General features: G+C 45.7%; 1 protein-coding gene across 1 annotated transcript in view; it reads right to left on the bottom strand.

The window, feature by feature from the left end:
• RYR2 (ryanodine receptor 2) overlaps positions 1 to 14757 on the bottom strand; it is a 3458987-nt gene extending 3444230 nt beyond the window's left edge. The window contains exon 1 of the mRNA XM_085612346.1: positions 14372 to 14757. Coding sequence (XP_085468472.1) covers positions 14372 to 14422 — 51 coding nt within the window. The 5' untranslated portion in view covers positions 14423 to 14757. The remainder of the gene's footprint in view (positions 1 to 14371) is intronic.
• Positions 14758 to 16562: the final 1805 nt, after the last annotated feature.

Raw genomic sequence — 16562 nt, forward strand, 5'->3', positions numbered from 1 at the left:
GACACATTTTGAAAAAAATGGGGTCAAATCCTGGGGAGGGTCAGGCTTCCTAGGCACACCAAGAAAGTTCCAGAAGAGTTCACGAGTGTCCTTTCAGAGCCTATGGCTTTTTAGTAAATTTATGTGAAAGTTGTGTGTTACAATGCACGGGATTACCCCATTTTTTTCAATAGTTTTTATTACCTGAACCCTTCTAGAAGGCTGGCTCTCTCGCTTCGCTCAGTCATGAGAACTCGGGCAAGTATTATGCCTCACCACTTTCAAAGATCACCAGACACTACTGTTGAGCAGATCGGATAGGGACAGAGAGGGCACTGTATAAGTAGATGGGCGGTGTGTGTGGAGAGGGGACAGGGGCACTGATGAGAAAGTAGTGCCCTCTGCATGATCTGGGGCAGTGACTCTCCACCTTAAGTAAGGATGCATGGGAGTCTTTGGAAAGTTTTTAACATTTTCATTTTGGTCTCAGCAGACATGACCATCAGACATGGGCCTTAGAATACCTAAATAAAGTACTATGACCCAGAGTGGGGGTCTGTGGTCTGGAGGGTGTACCAAGTGTGCTTTCCTTCCTGAGTGTCACTACTATCCGCTCACCAGTCTGTATAGAACAGCGGTGGCATCATTCAGTTCATAACATGGGTACATGTCCCATTGTCCCTGCCATGTAAATTGCCTTGTGTTATTATAACAACCGGGCCCTGGGCTATATTCCTGTGTGCATGATTGTAACATACGTGTTCATGTGGACATGCTTCAGTGGAAAGCAGAACTGTAGAAGAAGTATGTGTACCATGTTGTACTATGGACACAGCAGAATCTATCTTGGTTCCTCTATGTGGGCCTGTGTACAAATATGGAAGTGCGAGCGCCTGAAAGACTAGCTTAGTGTATTGCTGGCATCCATGAAGCTTTTGGAAAAGCTTCACCCTATGGTGTTGGAAGATGAAAATAGGGGTTCTTTTAGAAAAGTAGCAGCAGCACCCTGCTGCTGAGTCCTTTCCTTTTGTTCCCAACAGCAGCCCAGCTAATGGTTTATATGGGAGTTGAGAGGACTGAACACAGCAGTTTATAATGTAATGTAGGGCTGACCCTTTCATCCAATCACCTGCCTTCCATCTCCCCAGAGTTCCTACCCACAATAGGTGGATGGGTGTAAGTGTGGAGGATGCTTCCCTTTCATGCCACTGTTTTGGGCTGCTTTGGGGCAAAGCTCCTCAGCCCACCCCACCTGTCTGACTAGTCTGGAAGCCAATACACCAACTGATGCAGCTGCCTAGAAGTAGGTCCGGACCTGAGGTCAGGAATAAACAAATTCCATCAGGTAAGGAAGTATAAGAAGTGGTCGAAACTTTCCCTCAGAGTTCCAGGACTTATCAATGACCAGTGAAGCAGGTGCAGGAAAAGTGTCTGTGATCCAGGTTTGTGGTCTCAAAATGCCAGCTTCCCGAGGCATTAAGGGGACATTACCTCAGAAGTCTGCAACTTGCTGATGATTATCTTTCTTGGAAGAGGGGACTGCTGATGCACAGTAAGAGACAATGGGTGACCCTACAAAAGAGTCTGCTAGGGGGGGAATCCAGAAAGAGCTTCCTGCCTGAGGTGCGTGAATGGATGCTCTGAAGAAGGATGCAGTTGGTGCTCCCACAGAAGGAGACTGGCCGGAGGAGATTCCAACAATAGAGCAGGAGCTGTGCTCGTTATGTCCAGAGTGGCTGAGCCACTTATCGTGGTGAAACAGCATTTACATTGCATGCGATACATCGCATGCAATTACAACGCGGTTGTTACAACGACCTCATTGTTACAACGCAAACCATTACATCGCAAGTCGTTTTAACGACTTGCTGTAGGGGGCGCGGTAAACTAAGGAATAGTATAATTTACTATTCCAACACCTTCCCTACTGTTGTACACACTGGAGTTGGAATACTAAATTATACTATTCTTAAGTCCAGCATGCCCCCTACAATAAGTTGTTGAAATTACTTGCTATGTAATTGTTTGCGTTGTTGTACAGAAATGAGAGGGACTCCTTTACACCAAAGGAATAGGGTACTATACAACAGTATCATAAAAGAAATTTCCTTTGGACTCTACTTTAGGACTCCTAATAATATTAACTATGTGTACCAAAGTACACCTGGATCTCACTCTTTCAAGCGCACATCACTCATGTAAGGGAAATGTAACCATATACCCAAGGCTGACAACAACGTTTTTATGAAAAAGTATAAATCTATTTATTAGTTAAAAATATCATAAAATACACAGGACTTGAAGTGTGTAGACAGTCAATTATGCTATTTTCTCAAATAACATCTCAAATTGATTCAAGGTACTACACATATTATGAATACTTCCAGAAAAACACATTTTTACATGAGTGATGTGCGCTTGAAAGAGTGAGATCTAAGTGTACTTTGGTACACATAGTTAATATTATTAAGAGTCTTAAAGTAGAGTCCAAAGGAAATTTCTTTTATGATATGGTTTGCGTTGTAACCACCGTGTTGTAATCGCATGCGATGTATTACATGCAATGTAACGTCTTAAATTCCTTATCATGTCCGCAGGGGGGCAGTAACATGCCTCTCATCGTGTCCAGTCCAGATGTACTGCTCATCATGTGCCCAGTGTGGCTTTTGTACTCATCGTGTGCCCAGCTCAGCTGAACCACTTATTGTGTGCCCAGCAAAGATGTCCCACTTACAGTGTGCCCCAGAGTAACTTTAGGACTCCTAAATGCCTCCTGTGAATACCGAAAGTCTTAAAGTTAGGATTCTTCTCAGTTTAGGAGTAGTAAAGTTACGACTCCTAACTTTAGGACTCCTAAATGCCTTCTGTAAATACCGAAAGTCTTAAAGTTAGGATTCTTCTCAGTTTAGGAGTAGTAAAGTTAGGAGTCCTAACTTTAGGACTCCTAAATGCCTTCTGTGAATACCAAAAGTCTTAAAGTTAGGATTGTTCTCAGTTTAGGAGTAGTAAAGTTAGGAGTCCTAACTTTAGGACTCCTAAATGCCTTCTGTGAATACCAAAAGTCTTAAAGTTAGGATTGTTCTCAGTTTAGGAGTAGTAAAGTTAGGAGTCCTAACTTTACTACTCCTAAACTGAGAAAAATCCTAACTTTAAGACTTTCGGTATTCACAGAAGTAATTTAGGAGTCCTAAAGTTAGGACTCCTAACTTCTGTGAATACCGAAATGAGTAAGTGCCTTCTGTGAATGCCAAAATGAGTAAGTGCCTTCTGTGAATACCAAAATGGTAGTAAGTTTAGGATTTTGTCTTAAGTTAGTTCTGTGAATCGGGCCCTTAGGGTTTGATTTAGCATTTGACAGACGGGAGTCTGTCCATCAGGATGTCAAGGACATTACATCTGCCATCTTGATACACTACCATCTGTCAAATTAAGAGATGTATGGCTGGTCCAGTGATCATCTCTGTACATTGAAAGGAACCGCTTTCACAGCAATTCCTTTCAATGTACAGGTTGCTGGACGGTTACTGTCACTTTTGATAGGCATTCACCAAACGTTTTTAAAAGTTTTTGTTTTTCTGAAACAAACTCCCAAAGCAAGAGTTTGTTTGGGAAAAACAAAAAACTAAGGAGTTTTCTCCCAGGGTGTGGGGGGTAAAGGGGCTTCATTATTTATTTCTGTCCCTCACTTCCAGGTTTTTCCTTGTGGTGATGGACAGGACAAAAATACATTAGACTGTCAATCCTAAATAGGGTTGGCAGTGTAATGCCCTACCTTGCATGGCCTCTACTGTGAGGTTTTCAGTCGACTGAGCCAAAAGGGGCTGGGAAAAAGGGATGTCTTCCATCCCTTGGAGTATGGTGGACCCTGTCCGCCAAATCTTAATTCAAGCCCATAGTCTCTAACCCCACACCACCTCCCTTAATAAGCTTTGGTCTGCTCGCCCACAACCACCGGGTTGTAATTGATACTCTGTTTGCAGAACCTCAGTGGGTCCAGCTCTGGAACATCAGTGGTAAATTTCTTCAGTCTCACAGTTGGAGCCCAGTAACCTCTGTGTGTGCCAGGTCTGACAAGCAGTGATTTGACAATGAAATTAGAAGGGGTGTTAAAACTTAAAATGGGTAAAATTGTGTACGTTTCACAAGTGGATAAGTGTGACTCTATCCCATCCTAACTGCAATTCTTCCCAATCTATATTAAAAAATTGGATAAAATGACCCAGGCCCCATGAATAATTTTGCGAGTGTGTCCAACATGGATACCACTTATGAGTACATTAGTCACATCACAAAATGCTAGGCAGCTTGCAGCTATTCAGTGTGCAATTTGCATATTCTAGTTTGTGGCCTGTCCAATGACACAACAGGTCAAAGATTAGACAGCTGTGCTGTAATTTGACCTCTAATTTAACACTGGAGTAAAATTATGGGAGACAATTTCCACATACTTTTTGTGAATCTGGGCCTAGGTTTTTAAATATGGAAGTGTTCTGTGACATGTTCCAGAACCCAAGCAGAACAGAAGTGCCTTAAAAAAAGAAGACAGTCTGAAACTTATGGTACAACAGAAAGGGGTGAAAATAGGACAACTGTGTGTAGCAAGTATTGAGCCCCAAGAAGAATAAAATACACCAAAGATCAACAGACTTCAGCTTGAACGGCATGAAAGGCTACAAATCAAGAGAAATGTCAAGCATGCAATGTTGCATAGGACAGAAGAACACCAATCACTGACCACTGCAGTGAAGGGCTTAAAATGAAAATTGAAAATGGTTCCCTCTAACTTCAGAATCATCAGGCAATATTCAACCTTCAGGGAAGTGGACCTACTGCATATGTTAGAAGATATATGAAGTGGACAGCACATCAGTCACAACCCTTTACCATGCAACAGGCTACACTATGTTATAGTATTACGGTCGGTATGTATTTTCTAGAGAGCATGTTTGCTAGGACAGGGGTCTCTTGGATATACCTTAGTGAATCTATGTCTATGATATAGATTCACCATGCAGTTTAGTTTACTTAGGGACTATTTCATGAAAACAATTGAAAATCTAGGTAATCATAGGTGTATTCAAACAACTTGTTTAGATTCCAAAATGTCTCCTGATTCACAAAGTGTTTGTGGTACTCAAGGGAAAACTAGAACTTTTGGCATCTGCCTTGCATTCCCCTGCCAGCCGTAACACTGGCTGGGGATTATTTACAGGGTGAACAATCTGTGGGTGTAGTGTTAGTATATATGTTGCACTTTCCCTCCTTTTAGTATTCCACTCGAAAACTATTTTCTCTTGTGGAGCAATCAACTCTAGCCCCCCCAAAAACAGCATTTTTAGGACTTTCCCACATTCTTTGCCTTACTTACGTCCACTTGAAGTAGACCTACGTTTAGATAAAATGAGTATGAGAAAAGGCATTGCCAATGTTTGTGAGCAAGGTTCTGTGGGTGTTCAACACGTGGGCAATGCCTTTCCCATACCACTGCACATCTAACCATAGGTCAACGTCAAGTAGACACAAGCAATGCAGAGAACCATCACCCTTCCCATTCCCAACTGACACCCAAAACTGCAGAAAATCTGCACACACGATTGATTTTCCAAAATACCTAGCCCCACTTTTGTCATAAGAATCTATAGATTTAGGGTTGTACCACTGAATATTGACACCATTAATATAATGGTACAGGGATATGGAGGAAGAAAATATTGAAAGGTAAGTGCATATAGAGAAGTATAGATTTACTGTTCGTAACTCCACATCTATGTATCTTGAAGAAAAATGTACCACGTAGGTTCATATATGTCGAGTCAGCCGGACGCGCCCTGAGATAGCGGTCGACGGCGGCGATTGTGACTATTTACAGGGGATATGTGGCTAAAATGTGGGAACCCTCCCCAGGAGGTGCGTTGCTGGTATGAATCCAGATAGCAACCACCTGGTTAAGCTTGAAGTACCAGTGAGGTGAAGACTGGTCCCCGAAGCCCTGATGAAATTGCTGCAAGGTACTGGCAATGAAACATGTTGGCCTTTCCTAAATGAAATGGTCTGAAGTACACCGTTCGTTTTAATCTGAGTGTGCTCACGACACCCAATAAAGTACATATATGTGCAAGTGAGTTACAACTCATTTTAGCTTGGAAAAGCAAATTGTGCTCTTTTTTCAATGCGGGGTCCAGTGTGCATAGAATGACACTAGCACTTGTTTGTGCATTCTCTCACATATCATTTCTGTTTCTTTCTTCACCTCTTGAGCATTATCTTGACAGCTATTTACTTTCTTCTTTTTCACGGTCATGGAAGTTACCAATGGTAAAAACGTGAGCAAACTGGTGAGTACCAACCAGCAGCTCCCTTGGTGATGCTTACGTGAAGTACTTTCTGACCTTTCACACATTATTTTCTTGATTACTTTAACAAGATCGCTCACATTTTGGTGGTTTGATAAACAGTGAGACTTGTACACCCGGATTCGGATGTGATTGGCATTCTTGGGAAGCCAGCATCTGAGCAAGGATACTATTATACTGCTCTCGGGATCTTCGGACCTTGGTGGGTGTTTTAAGTGCAATCAGGTCTTCTATATATTGTGACTTAATAGAGTGGAGGGCGACCTGGTTGTTTATTGCCTCTGTTGCTCCTTATTGTGCTTGAAACAGAAAGGTAGATCTGGCGCAGCCTGTCCACCCTTGAACGGAAGCAGTGGTGCAGGTTACCTTGGCACGGCTATGAATAAAAGGCATATGAATAGACTGTATGTAGCAGTGTCATTTGTTGTGCGACCAGGTATACTAGCATAGCTCTCATAATGCAGTTCCACCCACACACCTTGCTGCAAATCACAAAGGAGTTCACTGACCATGTAATGGTTAGTAGTTCAAATTAATATAATTTCTATAAAAACAGATATATAGCTCATCTACACAAAGGAGAGATCTTGATTAAACTAAAAAAGTAGCATCTAAGAGTTCTAAAAACTAGTTGTGACACCACAGTAGCTGTGTAAATTACATCACAAACACACTCAGAAAAAGGAAAATGATGTCAGAGATTTAGCACGACAGTGTAATGGCAATGAAACTGAACTAGAATCGCTTTCTATGCTAAAGTTTAGCATTCGATTATCGGTTTAATAAAGTGCTCGGGCAACAATGTCTTGCCATGTTGGAGGTGGATCATGGATCACACGCCATGTCAAATATGGTCTAATACAACGCAGACAGAAGGTAAAGGGAAGATAACACCATGTAATAACACAATATCAACATGTCCTGGGGCACTCCTTAGATGAAACATGTTACTCTTTTTTTTAAAAAACGAAATTTGAAAAGTCTTGGCATAAAAGTCAGCTTTGAACAGATTTCACAAATTCTCGTAACATAGCACTGCACATTGTAGTCCAAAAAGTTGTGAACCCTCAGAGTATAAACGAAGCAGTTTAAGTACCTCGGGATTCAGATAACTCAGGATTCTGATTCGCACGATGAGGCAAATCTGGTACCCATGCTACAGGGACTAGAACTGGACATCAAACACTGGCATACGTTGCCCCTCTCATTACTGGGAAAGGCAGCAATGTTCAAGATGATGGCCCTTCCCTGACCTCTGTATGCCCTCCAGAACAATCCATATTAGATCCTGGAAACTCTGTTTGCCAAGGTAGATGTGCTTGTGGAACACTTCTATGGGCAGGAGGGCAACCCCACATAGCCTTGAAGGTTCTCCAAAGATCCAAGGAAAAAGGGGGGTATTGTCCTACCATACATCTGAAAATACTATGATGCAGCACAGGTGGGCGTGGTTAATGATTGGGCCAATATAGACTGGGAGGACTCCGCCTTCCGCCAGGAGGGGCTAGGTATGGGGGAGGGGAGCTATCTGCATGAATTGTTCGGGAGAAGGCTGGCTCCGGGGGCATGTTCTGCCGTTAGGACAGTAGGACGCCTGGAAAAGGCTGACCAGGGAGATGGGCGGGGGCACTAGATTGACCCCAAAAACTCCATTGTGGGAAGGATCCAGATTGAGACCAGTGGCGGCATTGTTAGGCTTCTGGGACTGGGGTATCATTGGCCTCTCCACATTGGCGGATGTTTGGGACGCCAATGGGGTAGTACCATTTGACTTCCTGAGGAAGGAATACAAGATGTTAGAGTCGCAATGGCTAAAATATAGCCAGTTGAGAAATGCCCTTAGATAATGTGTGTGGCTGAAGGAGGAGACTCTGGAAGACTCCCTATTGGAAGGGAAACTGTTGGATGAACGGGTGGGCAATAAACTGATCTTATGGACGTACGGCACTATAATGAGGAATACACAAGCCCCCCTGCTGAAACATTAGGATAGATGAGAGCAGGATCTGGGCTCGATAGATGATGAAGACTAGCAGGAAGCATTAGGATTTCCCGCAGAGGTGGCAACTCAAAATCCTCCACCGGGCATATTATACAAGACCCTCAATGCACAGAATTGGCAGGGTGGAGAGCACGGACTGTCTCAGGGAATGTAGGATGGAAGGCACACTATTACATACATTATTGACTTGCCCTCGTCTGTGAGATACTGGGGGAAGGTACAGGGTTCGCTGGAGGAAGCCACTGGGGTCCTCTTAGAGCTAAAGCCCAGCTTGGCGATACTCGGGCATATGGGGGCCGACAGATATGTCACGGAACCAGAGGATACGAGTGAACCTGGGATGTATGGTGGCAAAAAGGGACATTTCGCCAAAGTGGGATAGTGAGACTCCCCCCTGCACCGCGACCGGGAAATGGACATGAACCACTGTAAACTGGTGGATAGGGAGGTGTACAAGGGGTGGGGCTGCCAGCGGAAATTTTAAAGAATCTGGAGAGGTTGGGGCACTCATGAGGGATTAGACAAATACACTCTGCTTGGTTCAATTTGTTCAGAGTCTGGAAAGTGGAGGGGCAGCTAGGAACACTAACAGGGGCACGAGTAGGTATTTGTATTACAATTGCTTTACTTAATCGTTGGGTGCAGGAGGTCTGGGGATGATTTGGGGGTGTACGGGGCGCAAGGGTGTATGATGTCGAAATACAGTTGTTGTGTTATGTATAAAGCAATAAACAAATTTTCAACAAAAATGTGTAAACCATTTTGGATATAAAGGACGGTTGCACTTTTTTCACAAACACCTAAGTACAATTGTTATTTGATCCTTTTTGTAGTAATAGGTTTACTTTGGATAACGATCCCTAAAATCAAATTAAAATACTGTAGACTGTGTGATAGATAGATAGATAGATAGATAGATAGATAGATAGATAGATAGATAGATAGATAGATAGATAGATAGATAGATAGATAGATAGATAGATAGATAGATAGATAGATAGATTTAACGTAATCAAATTAAAATACAGCAAACCGTATATCAGATGTATTTATATACACACTTATGTGTGTGAGCTATATATAGTTCATATACAGTTTAATGCCTACTAATGTAATAAAATTAGAATACTGTAATCCGACTATGGTGTGTGTGCGTACGTGCGTGTGTGCGTGTGTGTGTGTGTGTGTGTGTGTGTATGAGCTATATATGGCTTCTATACGGATTACTATATTGTAATTGGACATTAGCGGTCGTTCCCCAAAGTAAACCTATATCTACAATAATGTCCAAATAACAATAACTATATACTTCGGCTTGCATTTGTGTTAGAAGCGCAAGTGCAACAATCGCCATAGCCAGTATGGCCGCCTGTGTTTGATCACACAACCAATCAGCTTAGGCAGCACTTCGACGTGTTTTAAGTGATGGCCAGTGTTGCACTGTGCCACCTAATTCTCTTTTGTGACATCTTATGAAGTAAATATTGTGCTGCCATTAATCACACAGCTCGTCGAACTGGGAATGGGAGTGGAACTGAGCTCTCTCACAAATAACACTGAAGCATCAGCCCACAGGACATGTAGCTCAGCCCACTCTTCCCATATTTGTTAGGAGCCTCCTTCCATCTGCTAGGCCTAGGAGAGCAACTCCCATCAATCTCCCTTGACGTCAGGGGGCCTGTACTTTCAAGGGGTAAGCCCACATGGACAAAGGACAGAGCAAAGTAACAATACACTACTTCTATGGACCATCTGTGGTCCAGAGGCAAAGTCATTTTAGGGTGCACGGGTATAGCATCGTATACCCCATCAAGAGAGTCACCACAATAGATACTCGGATCCTCACTGTTTCGTATTATTTTGAAGCCTTGAGAAATAGCGAAACTTGTGTCAGTTATTAATTTTTCAAAAGCATTCACAGTAGCGGCTCCTGGAGGGAGTGCTGCAGGGCGGTAGGGCGGGGGAGGGGCAGGGTGGGGGGTAGTAAACTCCGGCTTACGGCCAATCGGAGTTAGGTACATAAATAAATAAATAAAACGAATTAAATTGCGCACGCTGCAACGCATTTGGCGCAGGTGCCCTCCCATTCAAGCTATTGCACCAGTGCTGAAAAGTGCAGGTGCCCTCCCATTCAAGCTATTGCACCAGTGCAGAGAAGGGCAGGTGCTCTCTCATTAAAGCTATTGCACAAGTGCTGGGAAGTGCAGGTACTCTCTCATTAAAACTATTGGACCAGTGCTGAGAAGGGCAGGTGCTCTCTCATTAAAGCAATTGCACCAGTGCTGAGAAGTGCAGGAGCTCTCTCATTAAATCTATTTCACCAGTGCTGAGAAGTGCAGGTGCTCTCCCATTAAATCTATTGCACCAGTGCTGAGAAGTGCAGGTGCTCTCTCATTAAATCTATTTCACCAGTGCTGAGAAGTGCAGGTGACCTCCCATTAAAGCTATTGCACCAGTTTTGAGAAGTGCAGGTGCCCTCTCGTTAAAGCTATTGCACCAGTGCTGAGAAGTGCAGGTGCTCTCTCATTAAAGCTATTGCACCAGTGTTGAGAAGTGCAGGTGCTCTCTCATTAAATCTATTTCACCAGTGCTGAGAAGTGCAGGTGACCTCCCATTAAAGCTATTGCACCAGTTTTGAGAAGTGCAGGTGCCCTCTCGTTAAAGCTATTGCACCAGTGCTGAGAAGTGCAGGTGCTCTCTCATTAAAGCTATTGCACCAGTGTTGAGAAGTGCAGGTGCTCTCTCGTTAAAGCTATTTCACCAGTGCTGAGAAGTGCAGGTGCCCTCTCATTAAAGCTATTTCACCAGTGCTGAGAAGTGCAGGTGCTCTCTCATTAAAGCTATTGCACCAGTGCTGAGAAGTGCAGGTGCTCTCTCGTTAAAGCTATTGCACCAGTGCTGAGAAGTGCAGGTGCTCTCACATTAAAGCTATTGCACCAGTGCTGAGAAGTGCAGGTGCTCTCTCATTAAAGCTATTGCACCAGTGCTGAGACGTGCAGGTGCCCTCTCATTAAAGCTATTGCACCAGTGCTGAGAAGTGCAGGTGCCCTCTCATTAAAGCTATTGCACCAGTGCTGAGAAGACCAGGAGCACTCTCTTTAAAGCTATTTCACCAATGCTGAGAAGTGCAGGTGCTCTCTCATTAAAGCTATTGCACCAGTGCTGGGAAGTGCGGGTGCTCTCTCATTAAAGCAATTGCGCCAGTGCTGATAAGTGCAGGAGCTCTCTCATTAAATCTATTTCACCAGTGCTGAGAAGTGCAGGTGCCCTCTCGTTAAAAGCTATTTCACCAGTGCTGAGAAGTGCAGGTGCCCTCTCGTTAAAGCTATTTCACCAGTGCTGAGAAGTGCAGGAGCTCTCTCATTAAATCTATTTCACCAGTGCTGAGAAGTGCAGGTGCCCTCTCGTTAAAGCTATTTCACCAGTGCTGAGAAGTGCAGGAGCTCTCTCTTTAAATCTATTTCACCAGTGCTGAGAAGTGCAGGTGCTCTCTCGTTAAAACTATTGGACCAGTGCTGAGAAGTGCAGGTACTCTCTCATTAAAGCTATTGCACCAGTGCTGAGAAGTGCAGGTGCCCTCCCATTAAAGCTATTGCACCAGTGCTGAGTAGTGCAGGTGATCTCTTATTAAAATAATTGCACCTGTGTTGAAAAGTGCAGGTGCTCTCGTTAAAATGATAGCAACAGCGCTAAGAAGAGCAGGTGCTCTCTTATTAAAATGATTGCACTGTTGAAAAGTGCAGGCGCTCTCGTTAAAATGATTGCACCAGTGCTGAGAAGTGCAGGTGCTTTGTCATTAAAACTATTGCACCTGTGCTGAGAAGTGCAGGTGCTCTCCCTTTCAAATGAAAGAAGTGCAGGTACTCAGTTCCTGCCCATTTAAAGCACCTGGCTCCAGTCACAATCTAATAACATTACGGGGAGACTGCCTGTGATGGGAGTGCTGCTGGTTTCTCTGCTAGGTTGTATTAGAAGACAATTGACACTCAGGCCTCCTCGCTAAAGAAGGCGCGCGTGCTTTGGGGAACCCGGGACAGATGAAGAGGAAGTTCCAAACTTTACTCCTAGGCTGAGCGTGTTTGCCCTTGGCGCGTGGTTACTACGCATGCCCGTGCATCCTCTTTGCAAAGCTACCTGCCTCGCTTCTCCTCCAAGGTCATTTCTGAGCAGCAGCACAGGCACGCGCGCGGGGTTTCAGGGGATAATCCGAGCCTAGCGTTGTCTGAGCGTGATCCGCCCGACTCACTGTGACGCTAGGAAGAGCCCCGGGGTCCCGCCGCTGTGCGTGTGCCCAATCACATACCTGCCCAGTCAAACACCAGTTTTCAACATAGCTCTTAATACTGGGAGTCGGGGCGCTCCTCATGTTAACAGATGACACAAGGAGCTAATGGGAACTGACTACTAGCTACCACCCACCGCTATCTGTGTGGCAGGGCAAATTCAAACCCAGTGTTTTTCTTTTTGAAGATTCAGAAAACAAGGCAATTTCGCCTCCGTGCGAGCGTGTGTGCGCACAGCCCCCTCCCCCTACTCTCTTTGCAGACAGCGCTCGCAGACCTGGACTGCAATGAGCATAGCAAGGGTGACACCTTTCACGCATATTTTAGAACTCTGTGTAAAATAAACAACACTGGGAGCATTGACTCTTCCCCCGAGAGAGGGAACGGAGGGCGCAGTCGTGAAATGCGTAAACGAGTGCGAAAACAATGGCTCACAACAAAGACCGTTGCGCTTCCAAGAAGACGCGCTGCGTGCGTTCCACGCTTCTAAACTGCAACACAACACGGTAAGGCAGAACCAGAATACCAATACCTCGGCATGCCCGCAGTCCCCAGAAACCCTTATATAAATTATTGGGACGCGCACGCACACCGCGTGTTCACTGTGCGTATCCGTTTGCACTATTCGGGCACGTGCTGTTGCACCTTGTGCAGAAGAACAGTAGCACAGAGGGCAGGTACACAGATGGAAGAAAGGATAGATAGATAGATAGATAGATAGATAGATAGATAGATAGATAGATAGATAGATGATGCAACAATATGTGCCCGCCGAAGAGTGCAAACAAATGCGCACAGCGGACACGCGGTGTGCGTGCACGTCCGAAGCCTCGGCAGCGCCTGGGTCGCTAGTCCACTCTTCGTGGCACTCTGTAGTCCCCTGACCCATGGAGCAGGGCTTCGAAACTTTCCGTGCAGCTGTACTCTAGCTGTTGCCTTGTGGTGTCCGGAGGCACAGGATCTCTCCACCTCCTCCCTATAAAAAATGGAGGCGGAGAAACTGCAGCAAACCGGTGCCCTGGAGACCGTCAAAGTGTACAGGGGGCAGAGTGCGCCGCGAGGCCCGTCTACCTCGCCCGGAACACCCGAAATAAAAAGAAAATGACACCATTTCTGTTGGGGAAGCGGTATCAGGGGATATGTGTCGCCGCGGGGGTCGGTTTGCCACTCTCCCTCGGGCTGCCACCAGCAGGGTACAGCAGTGCCTTCAGAGCACGTGCCAATCGGTTCTAGAGATGGCACACAGCCTCCCGCCGCTGTGCAACTAATCTGAACCACCAGACTGGCGCTGGGGCAGCCCAAGTCAACCCAGGGGTGGCAATGAATGCATCGTGCAGCAGGTGTAGTGGGTGAAGAGGAAACCAAGATTCTGCACTGCAGCCCACCGGTAGCGCTGTGCCCAACCACTGGCACTGCATCTCATCCCCGGCACAATACCCTCACTCCTGCCAAGGCACCTCGTCATCTGGCACTATATACCATGTTGCACAATACTACACCTCGCCCCTGTAGCAGCATCTCATCCTACGCGCACCTGTCACTACACCCCAACATCTGGCACCGTACCCCCTGGCTCACAAACCCCTGGCCGAAAAGCCACGCCCGGGTGTTGCCACCAGCCCCTGGCACTAGACTATCCCTTGACACTTCTCCCAGGCACTGCACCTCATGTCTACAGTGCCCCGCCAGAGCCAATCACTGCCAACAGCACCACACACACATCTCCCGAGAAAGGTGACAAAGTGCGGACTCACTGTCCGAAGGAACTGAATCTCGTCCTCGCCGCCGTCGGCCCCCTCGGCCATGGCTGGGGGCTGCTCCGCCGGGGGCGCTCTCTTTCGGCCGGGCGCCTCGGTGGGAGCCGCACTCCTCCCGGTGCCGTCGAGGAAGCCGCGGGAACGAGCCCTGGCACTACAGGGGTAGGAGCTGGACCCGTCGCCTCGGAGAAGGAAGGGGTCGGTGACAAGGGCCCGCGGCAGGATCCCCAGCCGCCTCTGCCGCAGGTTCGACGCTCTGGCCCCTCGGCTCCTGGAGAGGCGGGAGAGTGGGCTGTGCGGAGGGAGCTCTCCTCTCGGCGCTGCGGGAGGCTGCGCTCAGTCAGTCCCCAGCTCCTCTGCTGATGCCGCAGGTACGGGGATCTGTCTCTGCCGCGGAGGTTCGAGCCCTCGGCGCCCCCTGGCGGCTGCAGAGTGAACAAGCGGCAGACGCTGAGTACCGGAGCCCGGCCGTGTGATCACCTCTAGAGCTGGTCAGGAGGCCGCCCTGACCAGATCTAATGCAGAGTGCATTGCAAAGCTGGAAGGCTACCCGAGCCGGGCACCACTGGCAGCTGTATTGATGGGTGCAATGCAGCCCTGTGGCGGCAATGGAAGCAGCAAGCACGTCCACAAAGAACGCACAAGAAACTATGCTTAAGCGTAAACGTTGGAACAACACATGACGTTGACGTCATGCACTTTACAAATCCAGTTCTTATTTGGTTTTATGGCTGTAACAATTGCCTGGAAGAATTGACTTGACGCAAAATCATAGTCTTTTTTCTTCTATTCTATAATAGCACTAGTTTTCATTAACTGCGCAATAAAGATTTTATTTGAGATGCAGTGCGTTAAGTGGGATGAAAAAACTTCCTTCAGAGCCCAGAGTAAGGCATAGTAACAACATGAGTAGGGGCCGCCTATAGTGAAACAGTTCAGAGCGTGACACCAAACATTTAGAAAAATAACAAGTGTTGAATGAAACAATTTTGGAAAAGTGTACAAACGTGTTTACGATAAAAGGGGTAAAAGAAGCATTTCGCGGAACGATTCAATTTCAGAATTCTTTATAAATCGATTATAGGGGTAGATATAACCTTGAAATTAAACAATTAGGGGAGTAAATTAGCATACTGGGGTAACCATTGTTTCTGTAAGGCATAGCAGGTCGAAAAAGATGTACCAAAAGTCAAGGATAACTGTCTATTAGTTACTAATTAAGAATAGTTATTCTATAAAGCTGATGATACCTATGATCGATGGGGTCAAATAAAACCTAGTTAGTAGGCCAACGTAATGGAAACTACAGACCGCTGTGATCCTTCAGTCACGTGAAGATATTTCTCAATGAGCATGTTTTTAATAGATATTTGAAGGCAGTGAAAAAGGAATGTATGTCGTTACAACGCATTCCGTTGCAACGCATGCCTTTACCACGCATGCGTTACAACGGACTTATATTTCCACGCATAACCTTTACCACGAATATTCCTTTACCACGCATAGTTTTACAACGTTTTTCGTTGTAAATTTATGCATGGTAATGGCATACTCTTGGTAAAGGTTATACCCCTCCCCTGTACCCTTACGTGATCCCCCTTGCCCCAATACTTATTATAATTACCCCTGCCCGTTACCCTCAATCTATATATATATTTTTTAAATTTATATTTCCCTTACCTCTTCACGTCGTCTCCTCATTCTTCCTTGTTGACGTCGTACGTCTTAAAGTGGAAGCGTCATTCCCTTTCACCTAAAACAACGTCGATTTCCTCCACTTCCCGACGTTACTTCAGGTTCTTTTTTGGGGGGGGACCCCCCCAAGCCCCCTTTTTTTTCCTCACTTTTTTTTTTATTCTTGGGGCAGACCCCCCAAGCCCCCTTTTTTCTAATTTTAGCCTTTAACTCACGTCTTCGCCGACACTAAAAAAGGACTTAATGGGACGAGGAACCAGACGTTCCAGTCCAGCTTGTGTGGTAAAGACGTTAGTGGAAGGAATACGCGTTGTAAAGACGTTTACGTGGTAAGTGTACCGTTGTAAACGTAACGCGTAGAAAAGCCTTCGTGGTAAAGGATATTTCCCGTGAAAAAGAGGGGGTCGTTTCAGACACGCACTGGAAGAACATTCCAAATTGTAGGGGTGTTGTCCCAGAAGAATCTGCGCGAGGTGCACTTCGTCTTGAAATG

Source organism: Triturus cristatus, chromosome 6 (assembly GCF_964204655.1).
Source record: "Triturus cristatus chromosome 6, aTriCri1.1, whole genome shotgun sequence".
Lineage (NCBI taxonomy): Eukaryota > Metazoa > Chordata > Amphibia > Caudata > Salamandridae > Triturus > Triturus cristatus.